At 38.1% G+C, this 16,243-nt stretch overlaps 2 protein-coding genes across 3 annotated transcripts in view; one reads left to right on the top strand and one right to left on the bottom strand.

Moving 5' to 3' along the window:
• Positions 1-2,544: 2,544 nt before the first annotated feature.
• Positions 2,545-12,133, bottom strand: LOC121423565. The gene is made up of 3 exons (XM_041618924.1): positions 11,497-12,133; positions 9,153-9,771; positions 2,545-4,796 (listed from the first exon to the last, which is right to left on the bottom strand). Exons 2-3 carry the CDS (start codon positions 9,763-9,765, stop codon positions 3,841-3,843), a joined length of 1,569 nt encoding a protein of 522 aa, XP_041474858.1. The 5' UTR covers positions 9,766-9,771; positions 11,497-12,133; the 3' UTR covers positions 2,545-3,840.
• Positions 12,134-14,432: 2,299 nt separating this feature from the next.
• The window catches only part of LOC121423890 (translation initiation factor eIF-2B subunit gamma-like), a 43,067-nt gene continuing 41,256 nt past the window's right edge, over positions 14,433-16,243 (top strand). For both annotated transcript variants that reach the window (XM_041619420.1, XM_041619419.1), the window contains exon 1: positions 14,433-14,535. The gene's annotated coding sequence lies outside the window, so the exon portion shown is untranslated. The remainder of the gene's footprint in view (positions 14,536-16,243) is intronic.

The raw sequence follows: 16,243 nt of genomic DNA, 5'->3' as shown, positions 1-16,243 counted from the left end.
TTCCTGGGCCTGCATGGCCTGGGCTTGGCTGGCAGAACATGTACTTTTTTTGAGAAATTTCGAAAGTGAAAGAGCAAAGTGACTGAGCTCGTCGTGATTTTATTTTTATGCATTTTCTAACTGAATTTTAAAGATTTCATGCCTAACGGTAAGGCCTAACGGTAACTTTTCAACCAATAAATCTTCTAGTTCTAGATCTAGACTTTACCCTGTAGGCATTTAACGGACTAAAAAAATCATAACTAGCGGCTAGCCCATGCAGGCTGGCCCTAATTGAACCAAACTTAGCTTGCATGGACCAACCCTCAAATGGTCTAGATTTAGGCGTCCTATACTATAAAGACAATGTGGAATTCATCTGTTTTGAGTTTATTATTATTTTAGTATTTTTTATTGTTGCATAGACTATCTCATACCAACAAGTCGTGCTAGATCTATATATATTCTAGATCTACTTAGATATCCAGTGTGGAACAACATCTTCAACAAACAGATCGAGACTGGTCAGAGCATTTGTCTAGTTAGACAAATAAAGTTAGATCTTTAGACTTGGGTCTATCGATCAACTAGACAGGAATAACCGTCGTTTCTGGGGATTTATTCAACAATTTCTGACATTTTACTATAATCTCCATCGGTGAGTGAGCCAGCGCAGTTCAGCAGAGCAACCAAAATACAGAGACTGAAGCTTTTGGTTTATCGATCAACATGATCAAGATCTAGGTTAGATGTAGACTTCACTTATTACTGATTGGAATGTATTTCTAAATTTATAAGTTTTGGGGAAAATGGTGAAAAGAAATGATAACATACTACTGATAGATACGTGAATTATTTTTTTAATACCCATTTTTCATTGGCATTGCTGCCCGGCTGCTCTAATGAGATAAATAAATGAGTCACGGCCTATATGGACTGCAGATAAATGCTGATCGACGCCTAGCAGAACAAGTACCAGTGCTAGACTAGGGGGTTGAAATCTAAGCAGACGACGGAGCATAATGTAGCTTATGCATAGAATGATGATGGGTTCAGCGAAGAGCCCAGAGAAAATAAGGGGGACATATTCAATCCCGAAATGCTTTGCGAGTGGTCACAAAATCGTCTCGGCGCAAATCACCTAATTCAGCCGTCTGGTGAAATCGCTGATAACAACAATCACCGATTTGGTAATGATTTTAGTTTCCTGAAACTTGCATTTGTAAAGTTTTAAATATCAAAGTATGTTTTCATATTTATGTATATCCTTCAACATATTTTTTAATGTTATCTTTGATATCGTTGTAGTCATATTCTTTCATATTCGTTTCTTGATCACTACTAATTTGTTGTTGTATTTGATCGGCATTTGATTTCGTTGTCATGAACAATGAAATATGCGCGCAGCTCAGTTGCATGCGCGTATCGAGTTGACCTTCCTTAGAGCAACACGCTTGTGTGTTGCTGCCCTCTACGTTCGTTGGTATGACTTTGAGTCGCACTTAAATACCGAGTTGCGTACGGTATGAAAGGCTTGACCGCATTGGTCAGATCGTGTCATGAGGACGCGCACTAATGCGTATCTATCAATAAGATCGCGCGTTGCATATCATGTACGCGTCGGCATTTAAGTGCGACTTAAGTCATGCTTAAATCTTTGTGAAACACCCCCGGAGGCCGTTTCATAAAGCTGTTCGTAGGTTAAGAGCGACTTTAAGAACGACTGGTGATCCTTTCTTACGCACTCAACCATCACCAATGAATTTAACATATACCACAAGAAAGGATCACCAGTCGTTCTTAAAGTCGCTCTTAACTTACGAACAGCTTTATGAAACACCCACCAGGGGACCGTTTCATCAACATTTTTGTCCGACAAGTTGTCAGATCTGACATCTTTCCTTGATTCTGATTGGCTGAGAGGCACTGTTACTATAGTAACTGTCGGATAAAATGGGACTTGTCGGATAAAACGTCCGACAAGTCCTTTCATGAAACGCCCCCGGTCTTATTCTCAGAGGGCAAGGATTAGAGTTAAAATCGAAATAGAGAGTTTTTGGTTCAGAAGAATGTAAAGAAAAAGGATTATGGTATATTTACCTTTGGCGGTTAGGTTTTATATTTGGTTTTAATAACATGCCGATTTTCCATCGGAGCAATTGTCGCCGGAGTAAATGTCATGGAACCGTTATCTTAACAGTCCTTTTGCTCTATGTTTCTTTGAATGGTGGCATATACATGTTTTTAATAGAGCCACCAATCAGTCTTCAATATACATGTATGCATAAAAACGAAATAAGAATACTTACCAAAGTATAATTTATTCACACTTTATCGACATACAATGTGACGAAAATACAATTACAGTTATTACACTTCCAGATGATAGAATTAATAAACATTTCAAAATGTACTGTTTTACAGGAAACCAAGGTCTTTATTCAAAAGGCACATTTAGGCATCTGCTATAGAGCCCTGGTAATTAATGGATCTCCGGCATGATTTCTCAAGCCATGGACTTGTTCGTTGTCCTTAAGGTCCTAGAATTAATAGCAGATTAGAATAGGGAGCTCATTTTGATATTACAACCTTTACGAAATGTCTGTCTTGGACGGTAACATCTAAGGTGTTTTCGCACCCGCATGCAGACCGCTTTCAAGAACATATTAAGGCACTGTCAAGTGCCCTTCGTGAGAATGAGCAACGAAGAAGCCTGTATGTCGAATGTTGGTGAATCAAATCAGTAGTTTCGTCCTGTACAGACGATATATTGGCAGTTTTCTCCGCTCAAAAACTTGGGACAATCTGCTTTTCCGGTTCACCAATTTTCGACAAAGATCTCCCGGCTGTTCATTGTCATTTGGGGGACATTTTCAATAATTCTTAAACTCAGTGTGCTTGTCGTTGCGAAAACTTGCTACTGTTTAAGAGTTTTTGGCCGTTAATATTAATGCAATACACTCAGTTTGATATAGTGGAAATTTAAGTCTCCTGGCGCTTTATAAAGATAGAATAGGAAAAGAAAGCAAAAAATCATATATCAAAACTACAAACATCAATAGCGCGTTTTAACAATCACAACGCCGCACTTTATATAACATAACGCAGAAAATATTTGGTCGAAAGCTCTTCATAACAAAGCAACTTTCGCCGAAACTGAGTGAATTAAAACAGCAGTGTCATCCTGGGTGGTGTTTCATAAAGCTGTTTGTAAATTTACGCACAACTTTACGAACGACTGGAACATGTTCTTATACTTATGTCAGCTACATAGGAATACATCATATAGCATAAGAAAGGGTCTATGAGTCGTGCGTAGTCATTCGTAACTTACGAACAGCTTTATGAAACGGGCCCCAGGACTCTGGACAAACAACATGCATTTTTTGTCCGGTCCGAATCTTCAGACGATGTGCTGTGCCGGTCCACCAACTCTCGACAATGACCTCTAATTCACCAATTGTGATTTGACTGGCATTTTCAATAGATTCTCGACATTGCAGAATGCGTCTGTGAGGTGGATGCTAAAATATGCTACTGTACACATTTGAGACTGTATTCAAAACTACCCATAATTAATCATTAATGCGGAAAATTTGCATTTATCTGTGGAAAGGTGGGACTTAAACATAGACACGAATAGATCAAGAGAGGTTAATTCTTTAATATTCTCGGTAAGTTTCAAGTTTGTTCTATATTTGAGGGACTGCATATTGAAATATTCTTTTCCCATATTATATTGTGCTTACATTGAGGGGACGAACCTCTTCCTTGAACGTAGCTGCCTAATAAGTTCATTGAGAAGTTGTTAGAAGTGTCTATATTCATTAGCTTCGTCTTTTTCGATCTAAAGTTCCATTGTCATTTCTTTAACAAGCTCTCAATGGAAAATGCTAGATTATTTGTTGACGCTTGTATTGTCTTTTCACAGAAATCCTGCGCTTCAAACTCTGATCCGTCGCGTCCAATTTCCGCGCTATCCTGACCAAGTTGTTTTCCATGTCCATGCATGTCATGATCACGACCCACAACCCTCCACTTAGCATGTTCAGTATCTCTGTCCATCGAACCTGAACCCCTAAAGTCTGCTTCTTCTGGGCGGCTGTCGAACTCTCCACCAAACCTACTATTCTGCGAAGAACTGCCTAACCTTTCGTCACCTTTTAGTCTTTTGCACCTAGACAACGGAAGTTTTGCCGGATCATGCAGATAGGTGTCTTCATGTGATCTTTCACGATGTTCTTTATTCGTTACAATGGTTGTTAGTGCCGGGTTCCGGTGGAGATTTCCCGAAAATTGTCCAAGTCCAACTCCAGCTCCGTGACCGTGTTTGATGAGCGTCGACGGAATTGAAACCATCGAGGCATTCGGTGTTCTCATGCAAGGCACTGCGACGCTCGGGGACAATGTCGGCACCTCACCGCCGCCACCTAGCTGCAGTCGCACATCATTGCACGGCGATCCTGTCCACAACAGTTCAGATTCATTCGACCTCGTCTCTCCACTCACATGATTAAGACCTCCATATCCGGTTCGAATATTCCGTAACGGTTCTTTATCCGTATCTTGACCGGTGTGACGACCTGCGTCGAAATGTGAGGAGAAGGGATGTGACGCGAAAGGCGCTAGCGTCTTGTCACCGGCTGCGTACGCCAACATCAGCGTCCACTGGCATTCGCGTTGAAGCATTGTTGTCTCTAGTTCTTTATCGGCGAAAGCGCGTCGTTTGCGCATCCTCTCGCTGACTGGCGGGGGTAGGAAAATGACTGGGCGACTTGGAACGCGAGATGACAGTCGACCTGGCTTGCCACGTTGACCTGCGGAAAACGTAATTAAAAAAAAAATGAAAACTTGGTTGCAACACATTAATGGTGAGTTTGGTTTAATAATATTGTTGAAATAGTTATTACTAAGTATATTTGCGATTGAGAGACCACGATTTAGGCCTATTAATATATCTTTTATCAATTCAATTTGGTCTCTCAATGTTACACAAGTCATAGTACTTTTAGCAGTCCCATATTGCTCATACTGAAATACTTTCAAGAAACGTTTGAATGGTCATTGGGAAAAAAAAATTCTTAATACTTCAAGTTCATATTATTTCTCAGTGTACTATTTGATGTTCAAGATAAAAGTTTTATGGCATTTGTGTTGAAATTGCTACCATTAGTGTGGAGGAGTTGGAGTCTGTATAATTTTGAAGTCAATCGTTTGGGTACAACATAGGCCTATAATGAATAAAAAAAAAAAAAAAGAGGAAGAGAGGGAAACAAGATGAAGGAAAAAGGGGGAGAGGGGTCTGAGAGAGAGGCGAAGGGGTGGGGACAAATTCTGCACAACCAAATATAAGCAACAACTTCATATGCCTCTTTGATAAAATTGAAACGTGCATGATTTCATCACAGACTTTGGCTAAGTGAGAAATGATTTCCCCCACTGTGAGATATCAGGCTCTAGGGCATAGCGATTCCACGTACACCCAAATATTGATGTCTACTATTACCATCAAAAGTGCAGAGAAAATATCAATATCGTTATGAAATCAAGACGTTTCGCTTGATATTACAGCCTCATCGGCGAAAATGTCAGGGGAAGGAAATTAATTGTCTGTTTGCAAAGTAGCAGGCGGAGAAGAAAAAGAAGAAGTCGTCCGTGACCTTTCATTTTATTCTTATTATTCCTAGTGAAAATACAGATAGGATCTCATTGCAACAAAGGCATAACATTATTAGACCAACCTCATGATTCGGTTCTCGTGATTCGGTTTTTAATGGAAAAGCAGCGTTGCGCCGAAGAGGCTTGCCGGAGGCGCGAAACCCGAATCCGAAATCGTATTAACTGAAAGTCAACTACCATCAAGAAATGGCGTCTTGATGGAAGAAAAATGAGTTTTAGGAGAAGGGGGTCTGATAACTCGTTGTTTGTAGCTGACATTTTGAATGGTCTGCAGTTGGAGTTCATGTTCTCAAACAAAGACGTATGGTATTGTATAATATCTGATATTTATTGCATTACTTTTTCCAAGCACCCGAGTATTCAAGAAGCATGTACGTCACTGCAATTATTGAAAACGATAACTTGGTAGATAGGATAGAGGTTATCAAATAGTTATCAAAATATGGCCTATTCGTATATTGAATCCGGATAATCGTTAATATCAATTGCACAACAATAATTGAGTTCACTACATCTGCAAGAACTTTGCTATTTTGTACCCCTCCCCCCCAAAAAAAAAAAAATAAATAAATAAATAATAATAAAATAAAATAAATTTTAAAAAATAGATAAAAATAATAAATAGCACAATGATGAAAAGGAAAAGATTGCAGAAATGAAAGATTTTGAATAGTCATTAGCATGTTAGAGAGATGATACAGCATTGAAAATTATGAACAATAATCTATTCACATTTGAAATGTGTTTTGTGTGGGTGTGTTTAGAGTGTTATGTTAATAATGCGTTACGTCTCTTATGATACATAACATTGTAAATATATGGGAAGGTTACATTGGTCAGTAATGTTTGGGCTTTTTAATAACTTTGAAGCATGGGGCATTTGCACAAATAATCACCCACAAAATAATGACACCCCCTCCCCACGCGATTGTATTTAAGGGACGTTTGTATTCAGGGTTTATTTTTTTAAATGGGCTCATTATAACAGTGCTCTCGTGATGCAGCGGATAGAAATGTATTCATATAAATTTCTCTTCATATCAAAATTATATTTTCTTTAATTTCACAAATTTATTGACTTTTGCAAACATACATTCACGCAGTCATTTTGTCATAGAGAATATACAATTTCTGTTTATAGAAAAATTAAAGCTAAAGCCTGTAACTGGATACTACGGCTGTATGCAATAAATACAAATAATATTCTCGTAAGATTAAGCGCAAAAGCGGAGCGACCGCGTGAGAAATTTTGTGGTTTTATGATGCACAATTAGGCTTAATTTGACGAAATTGGAGTACAAATTCTCGTGTAAAAGTAATAACGTTAAAGGATTTTAAAAATACCGTTTGTGTCTCGAAAAGTGAGGGATGATGATACAGGCCATCCCCGCTCTCAGCAGCTCAGAAAATTGGGGGATATATCCCCAACCCCCACCCCGGGGATTTAGGTCCGTGACTCTAGTTCCTTGTACTACTACTACTACTACCACTACTACACTACTACTACTTCTACTACTACTACTTTTACTACTAGTACTACTTCTACTACTACTATTTTTAGTTTTAATACTACTACTTCTGCTACAACTACTATTATCATGATTCTCCTTCTCCTACTAATACTACTACTACTGTTAGTATTATCGTTATTATTGTCATCGTACCATGAATATATTCTAATATTTATTTATTCTCGAATATTTATACAGAGTGGCCTGATCAGCACTAAAAGACATACAATGTACGGAAAACACAGTAACAGGACAGAAAAAAGGGAACAAATACAAAGCAAAAATACGAAAATGTGTTACGAGTTACAGATGGCAAGATACATGATATAAATATGCAAAATATTAACATTAAAAGCTGGTCTACCTCAGGGCTCTGTGATTATATATATAAAAAAGCATTTAAAAAGATGAAAGATCGTTAAAACATAAGGCAGTGTATTACACAGTACTAATAAATTTAATTTTGGAATAAAAAAAAACAAGCAGAAGCCATATCGCATTATTTGGTAATTTTATCACTAATATATATCAAGATAAAAAGAGAAAAACAAAACACAACACAACACGTTTTAATGTCTAAATAATAAGTGGGAATAACAGAAAGACAAGAAAGGAGAAGCAATCGATATCAAATGTACTATAGGAACGGCACGGACAATAGAATAGTGGATGATAAGTGTATTGTATAATGATTAAAATGAACGATATGATTTGTCTATATATGTTTTAGTTGATATTTAAAGGAATGAGCAGATCTTGAAAATCTTATATGCTACTACGACGCCGACTGCCAGTAATGATAAATGATAATCATGACAATAATGATATTGTAAATCAGGCCAATCATAAAATTCATAGTAATGGTGACGATAATGATGTATAATGACATGTTTATTTAGAGCCATTTTGTTGAGATATTGAAAATCGAATATTTACAATATATATGATCGTTCAAACAACGCTATATAGGAGAAAATAACATTATAGGACAGTGAAATGCAATCTGTAAACTTATTATTAAAAGACAGATAATCATTAAAAACACTTCGATGGAATAATGGAAAATGTATTGACAGCCATAACACGAAACAGAGTGATGACTAAAGAAAGCAGAAGCCACTGCATAAAAGGTCTAAAATTAATAGTCCTTAAAATATTACACTCTAAAAACACTGATTTTACCCAATATTGGGTTGAAAGGGAACATAGATGTTTGCTGGGTATTTGTTTTACCCCATATTGGGCTATATGCATGTTTTAAGTGTAAATTTCACAACTTGTAAAATTTGCATAATATTTAGTATTTTTTCCTAACCGACATGCATGTTCCCATTTTACCAATATTGGGAAAACACTTTTTTAGTGTAATGGGTAGCACTGATGTAAACGAGCTCTATTCCTTATCTTTTACCCCGAGATGTTTGTTTATAAATTTTACTTCTGTTTAATTCTGTATAGTGGGTTCAAATGTTTTTTTTTAGTTAATTTTTTATATGTATACCAAAAAAATGACGAAACTCATTCTCGTTGATGAGATAAAAATGGAATTGAGGATTGTCTTTTATCACAATTCAATGAAGATCTCAGAAAAGCGTAACGTGAAATTATCCTTTATGTTGCGATTTTTTGCTAGAAATTTTAGTATTTGAATTCTTTTTAACTTTCTCTCTTTCTTTTGTACTCATGTCCCTTTCCGTCACCAATGGCACCGGCGGTCGCGTATTCGTGGAAAGTTTTTTTCTCTTCCGATAAATATACAAACAAAACTAATTATGATTCGTGAATCTGAACCTTGTGGTCTAATGATTTTTTTTCTGTTTGGATTGTTAATGACAGCTTGTGCCGGTTTGTTCTTGTTGCTACTGTCTTTGTTATTCTTGGCATTATGTTTTTGTTGCTTTAACAAAGCTATTTTGTTTGTTCGTCATACAAGAGATAAAATGCTTCTATAAACTTTATCTCGAGTGAAAAAAAATAGCAAACCTTCGAGTATGTCCCGTGCAATAGATCCATTTATTCTCCCCCTGGCTGCTGTCGAACTCAGTCTCTTAACTCTCTCTTTCAATCGGCTAGCCTCGGCACCTATCTCGGCCAGTTTCCGTTTACTGTCCGACAGCTCTTCAGCCGAAACCAACTCCTTGGCACTCTTTTTCCTACAGCCGTTGACGTTTCCTCCTTCTCTTTCCCCGCCCGACGCCGAGCCGCTTCCCGGCGTCTTCACTGCTCCATTCCCGCTAGCCGACGGGTCGTTGGATTGCTGTCGCCTCAGCGCGACTTGAGCGGCCATCACCCGTTGTCGCTCCACCACCAAGAGACAATTTGTGCATCGGCAATCCCTCCAGCGGCAAAACCGCTTGTGACCCTTCAGGCAAGACACGACCCCGTGGTTTCGGCATCGGGCGCACTTAGGTGTCCGAACAACTCGACGTACCGATGCTTGGTGTTTGGGCAGTGATTTCTTATCCAAGTGCTTGTTTCTCTCGGTTGTAAGACCAGAAGTCATGTTTTTCTTTAGTGATGGATCAGAAATTATTTCGGTATTCAGCGATTCACTTATTTTCCTCGTCGTAACATTAGTTTCCTTGCCCTCAGCCATTGTCAACTGAAAAAAACACAAATAGATATAGGATATAGGCCTATATGAATCCTTTACATTATCATTTTAAGTTGGTTGCAATATATATATATATATATATATATTAACTATTATCTTTTTATCAGGCCTTTTCCGATTAATTAGCCGGAAGAAATCATATGCAGTGGGACATAATTTCAAAGTAGGACCACAGAAAGTGGAAACTACTTATATCTTTTCTTGTAAACACTGACTCTGAAGAATATCATCGATGAAAGTGTACGTATGATATTTTTTATGAATGATTTTGTATGATTAAGGGTAATGAATTCCACTAAGAACTTGTGATAATCATAATGTTCAAGGGACTCTGCGCTTCAAGTTTTTTAGTGTACGCTATGTACCTACTATTTATTCATATCTGCAAAATTCTATCCCCCCGTAAAATGTCAATATCATTATGCAAAATGAAATTTTAAAAAAATAAATAAAATAAAAAGTTTCGTAAATATAGACAGAATCGATTTAATGTGAATTATCAGATAGGACAGTTCTGGCCTATACTATAGAAAGTGTACGTATGAAACTCATGCAAACAAGAAATCATGCAGGCCGAGGGGGTGAAAAATATTATCCATGAGTATGACAAAGGGAATTTTTATAAGGCAAACTGAAAGTAATTATCTTTTCTTTTTTTCAAACAAATGAAAATAAAAATGAAAATATATTTACAAAGAATTAATGTGATAGTATATGTAGGTCCATTTAAATGAATAATTATTATTGCATTGGCTTTATGAGGGTTGTCGTGGCGAATACGACAAGAACAAGAAGAGCGCCTAGACAGCTCAGCTAAAACCGGGGTAATAATAATAGCAGGGCCCGCTAGTAGAACAGTTTTCAAAACTGAAGTGGCTACCCTGGGTAAATATTCCTATATTATTATTATTATCATTGTTATTATTATAACCTGTATGGAGGAGGCGAGTAGCCAAAGTTAGTTGGTGAGCTCAAGACATAAATTCCCATCCTCTTCCCTCCTCTTCTGATTTTTATTAAAATATTGAGTGGTATATCCACAAAATATTGAATATTTCAACTATACACATTTTAACATTGTGACTTTGTACCTGGTCCATTGTAGGAGTTTCAAGCCACTGCTTTTATTTGGGCTTAGCAGGAGTAGACAGGAGCCAATATTTTACGACAAAACTTTATTAATTTGCCATGGAACCTTTTGGTGATAGTGTGACAAATGAGAACAATCGACCTACCATAAAGTTTGAACATATTCCGATAATTCGATTCAAATTTATAAGCAACTTACTCTTCGTGATTTCTAGTCTTGTAGGTTATATTCATTGAAGAGGTACAACAAATGTAACCTCGATGAATGTAGCCTTAATTTCTCAAACTGTACGATATTGTCCATCAGACAGAGGGTTTACAGACACATGTCTTGATTAAAAAAAAGTCGCAAGAAACTGGTAAACACCGATAGGACTGTTATTTCAATTGAAATGATATAGATTTTTCAATGAAATGACATTTTGAAGTTTTCGTGAAGTTTATATAGGCTTACAATGGGCGTGCCAGAGTCAGAACCATTACCAACAACTCGCTGGCACCCGTTACAAATTATAAAACAAATAATGCAATAATTATATCGAAAACCAATCGCAAGTGTTTTTTTTTTCAAGAACAAAAAATTCCGAAAGAAAATAATGCCGTTTTTTATTTCTCTCCACTTACCGTATCAGTTCGAACCTATCTTCCTCTGCGAAGTCGTCACCAACAAAAGTTGATCCCCCAATTGCGCAAAGTTGCTAAAAGCAACCGATATGGAAAGGTGAAACCAACTTCCAAAGTGACAATGTCCGATCGCTCGTGAACTCTGTTCGCTCCAGATCTTTAAAAGTGTCCCACAGGTAACTGGCCTCGAAAGGAAAATAGGTGAGACCAATCTTTATTGGATTACGATGAGAAATTGGGCAGTGGATTGTAAAGAAATAGGGGAGTCCTCCTGCATGCGCTGTCGAGCGTAGCCATGAATGGTCAAAGGATTAGGTTTGTAGGGCCGACATCCAGCTAAAGGAATAGATGGAGACGCAGTTGGGTGGCTGCCGACATGCTGCTCGTACAGAATGGAAGATTTTCCATTAGTTGAGGATTGGACACTAAAGGTAAAATAAAGAATGGTTTGGACATGTCCAAATAGACGGTCCTTTTTATGACGAATTGACGACGACTATGATGATGACGATGATGGTGATGATGACGATGATGATGATGGCGGTGGTGATCGTGGTGATTTTGGTAGTAGACGTGTTTTTGCTGCTACTGATGATGATAATGACGACGATGGTACTGATGATGATGATGATGATGTTGATGATGACGACGATGACGAAAACGATGTTGACGATGACGACATCGATGATGATTATGCCGATAATGTTTTATATACAAACGAATTCACCTTTTTTTTCTTTCCTTGGTATTAACTGGTTTGACAAGTTAAGCATCTAGTCCATTACGATGACATCACGAAGGCTTATGCATATTGCATGTCAAAAAATACCAACTCCCGAAATCCGCATCCTACCTCAACGGGCCACCTTTTCATCTCACGTCCTTTGTACATTAATCTTGACGTTCATGGGGGGAGTGCGTGAAACGAATCATTTGACCAAATGAGAAACGATTCCATGCGTAGATATAGGCCAATCTGAATAGGTCAATAACATCTATGTAGAACTAGGTGAGGGCCTTCTCAATCACAAAATGGAAGCCGATAGTTTAATATCAAAGCAAACTATTATTATGTCAAAGAATGTGTGGTTTGTGATCTAATTTTGGATAATTGATACAGTCAGCCTCAACTGAATACTACGCCGTGTACAGCCAGTGTAGTAATAATCGTCTTTCATTTCAGAAAGAATTAAACATTTACTAAATTTTATCACTTTGAGAGCATTAACTGAGAAGAAAACAAGTGTTTTTATGATTTTTTTGTTTTGTTTTGTTTGTTTTGCTTAAAGTGATGATTTCCATAAATTGTCAATCTATATTTAAACTTGCCTTGTGACTTCGTTTTTCTTCCTGCATCACTTTGAAGAAACATAAAACGTAATCAACGTAAAGAATTAAAAGCATCCATCAATTTATTATTTTTCATGCAATTTACTCTGATTATGCTTTAAGAACGCTTGAAATTATAATTGTTTCAAATCTAGTGATAATTTTATAATTTAGTGGGCTAATTGGAAATTAGAAGCAGATATCTTTTCCCCCGCACATCCTGCGCTCAGAATACATTTGGTCACCCTCTTTGATGGTTAGGGCCCCGGATCTTGAATTGAGGGCCCCGTGGGCACGAGCTTGGGCCTATTATCTGCTTGTTGTCCAATCTCCTGCAATGGTGTTGTATTTCACTGAGGCCCTAGCATACCCAAAGATAATAAGAGAAAATTTTACAGACATCATCAGTTTAAACGGGCGCGACCATATCTCTATGGGCGCGACCGACCGACCGTACGGCCGGCCATGTTTCCTAACCTACATTCCCATCCATCTCAAATAGCGCAAATAGCTCTGAAGCAGCGGGACACTCTACAAGAACCGGTGTAGAGTTGCCGGGGAACAGCCCCGCCATTGGACTGTCGATAATTGGAAAGAGACTGCACCTGCCGTCGACAGTCACAGAAAACCCCCGTCGAAATGTGAATGTCCTGCAAATGAAATATCTCGGGCATGAGGACAATGACTGAGCTTACGAAATCGGGGGGGGGGGCGTTTCACAGAGAGTAAAGTGTGACTTAGCGTGCAATTATAAAACGCATCTATTTGTCAAATCATGCTAACGACAAAAACATGTCTTTCATCACCGTGACTTTAAGTCTTTGTGACCCCCCCCCCCCGCCAAGAAAGGGGAGGGGTGTTTCACACGGAGGGAGAGAGGCGGAGGGTGATACTTTCATTAGTCGAGATAACATTATACTAAAATTAAAGATTCGCGAAGTTTATTGATTCAAATTTGCCATATCAAAGCACAAGTCCATCCCAACAAAAAGTTCTTTGAATGAAAATAGTGAAAAATCCAGCAATTTTAATGAAATTTTCAGCATTCTGCTTGTTTGAAATTTTCTCTATTGATTCAAATCAACAATTTTCTGGAGTGGACCTTGTCTTTAAAGGTCTAGTAAAACCGAAATTAGCCAAACATTGACAATTTCCTTACGGTAAAAAGACACACGGTAATATGCGAATAAGAAGGACGAAAGTAGGCCTATATAACAAATTGAGACACCTTTGACTGAGTAACAATTATTGGGATATTTTACACTTCCAAAGAGGAGTCAAATCGTATTGCACAATCGTATTGGAGGAAAATTGGCATGATACACAAAATGAATATGTTACAACAATTAAGCTCTATTTTGTTTTCTCAACGTGTATGTTCACAAATTATTAAGTTTTATACTTGTACGCCTCCTTGTGATAAATTGAGAGTAGATTTTTTTCAAAATGTGTAATTGTCTCTAGCTTTGAGAAGAGCAAGACATCCTGCAAGGTAGGATCACCCGGACCCTCTCCTCCCGTTAAGTCCGCTTTGTCGCTGAGAATACTGTTTTGTTTTGTTTTTATTCATGAGTCGGTCGACAAACTATTCTGTAAGCAGCTCCTGAGTTGCCTGATTGATTTTTTTCCCATTTGCTGCGCCGCTGCAAGAACACCATAATTTGTCATTAATGGTCGAATAATTCAGCAAGATTTCCGACGGAGTCTGAGGTAAGACAGTGGGGTATTTTCTTGATTTTGATAATATGGGGATATTTTGGGGATTGTTTTTAGCCTAGTAATGTGTAATCGAATGAAGGTTCGCATTCTTTTAAAGCAATTTGCTGTTTCTATACTCAAAACAAAAGATATGGTTGAAAATATGTTTGAGTGTAAACCCAGTCCTGGTCTTGGTATGTGTCCCATCTATTAACTTTTATGTAAGTACCGTAGTTGGATGATATGGGCGCTACAGCATGTGCAGTTTCGCACCCGGGGGGGGGGGCACTCAGTATATAATGCATAGTGGGTATGTGCCACGGAGGGGACCCCCATTTTTACACCAAAATTTCTGTTCCAAGGCATAGCATTTTTGTCTTAGGGCCTATTAAGAAAGAAAACAAAAGAGTGCCGCTCCAGGCCAAGGCGTAGCATTTTGTTCTTATCGAGAAAAAGGAAGAAAGAAATCCGCTCCAAAGCTTCGCATATTTTTCGTTACGCCATTCCGGTCGCATTGATCTGCTGCAATTTTGGTGAAAAGCGGCCGCCGAGCACTGTCCGACCATCGGCCCTGTGCGAGCGCACCCGGCGGAGGCCGCGCTAGCTGCTTCATGCACGCTGGCGATCCGTTCCAAGGACCCCTGTTTTCACAAATTTGTAGTTCCGAAGCCCGTTCCGAGGACTCCCTTTTTACAATAAGCCTGCTCCAGGGCCCCCGTTTTTTGTCTCGCCCGCGGCACACCCCTACCACCTTTTTGGTCGAGTGCCCCCCCCCCTGGGTTTCACACCGGCCGATTACCAGCATACCTCCCATTCCTCACCACCAGTAGTTCACAAATTTCATAGTCTCTTAGTCACGGGACAAGGGTAGATTATGGTCAAAATATCTAGCAAGATAAATTGTGAAAACAGAAATTATGCACTTACCACGATTATATGGATGAAGGTCTAACGAGTGGTAGAATCCTGACATCGATGCACAGACTTGAACCTCAAAAAAACAAAAAAGTTCTCTCCTTCTACCCCAGTCACGTTCGGCCATTTTGTTATGATTCACAACAAAAAGAAAAGAAAAAAAATAGAAAGAGAAAAATCCAGCAAGCTAACACTGAAAACTTCATTAAAATGGGATGTAAAATAAGAAAGTTATCAGACATTTTTAAATTTTGGTTTATTTCAGAAAATAGTTAATGCACATCCTGGTCTGTATGCAAATGAGGGGACTGATGATGTCATTCACTCACTATTTCCTTTGTATGTTAGTATATGAAATATTCTAATTTTCTCCTCATTTTCATGTGAATCAAAGTTCATTCCTACCTGAATATGTTGAATTACCATTTTTGTCTTGCCTGCATAGCAGAGCGAGACTTTATGTGCCGCTTTTCTGTCAACAGAGGCTGAGTGGCAATCCTGGGGCTTATTGCACAAAAGGGTCTTTGCAAGAACCATCTTTCATGTCAACCATTTATCATGTGAAACACATTTTAGGTAATTTACCTGTAAACATATTTATTTTCCATTAAACTGAAAGAAGAATTGTTTATAAATAAAATGATGTGATTTCTCATAAAATTGTATTAAAAATTTATTTAGAATCTGGCTACATGGAACAAATTTTATTTAATTATCACATGTTTTAGAAATATCCTGCATACGGGGCATCATATAAGATGGGCGACATGAAAGACGGTCCTTGGAAAGATCCTTGAAAGAAAGA

This window comes from Lytechinus variegatus, chromosome 11 (assembly GCF_018143015.1).
Source record: "Lytechinus variegatus isolate NC3 chromosome 11, Lvar_3.0, whole genome shotgun sequence".
NCBI lineage: Eukaryota > Metazoa > Echinodermata > Echinoidea > Temnopleuroida > Toxopneustidae > Lytechinus > Lytechinus variegatus.
Note: the sequence above shows the minus strand (reverse complement) of the source record. Positions and strands in the feature narration are given on the sequence as shown.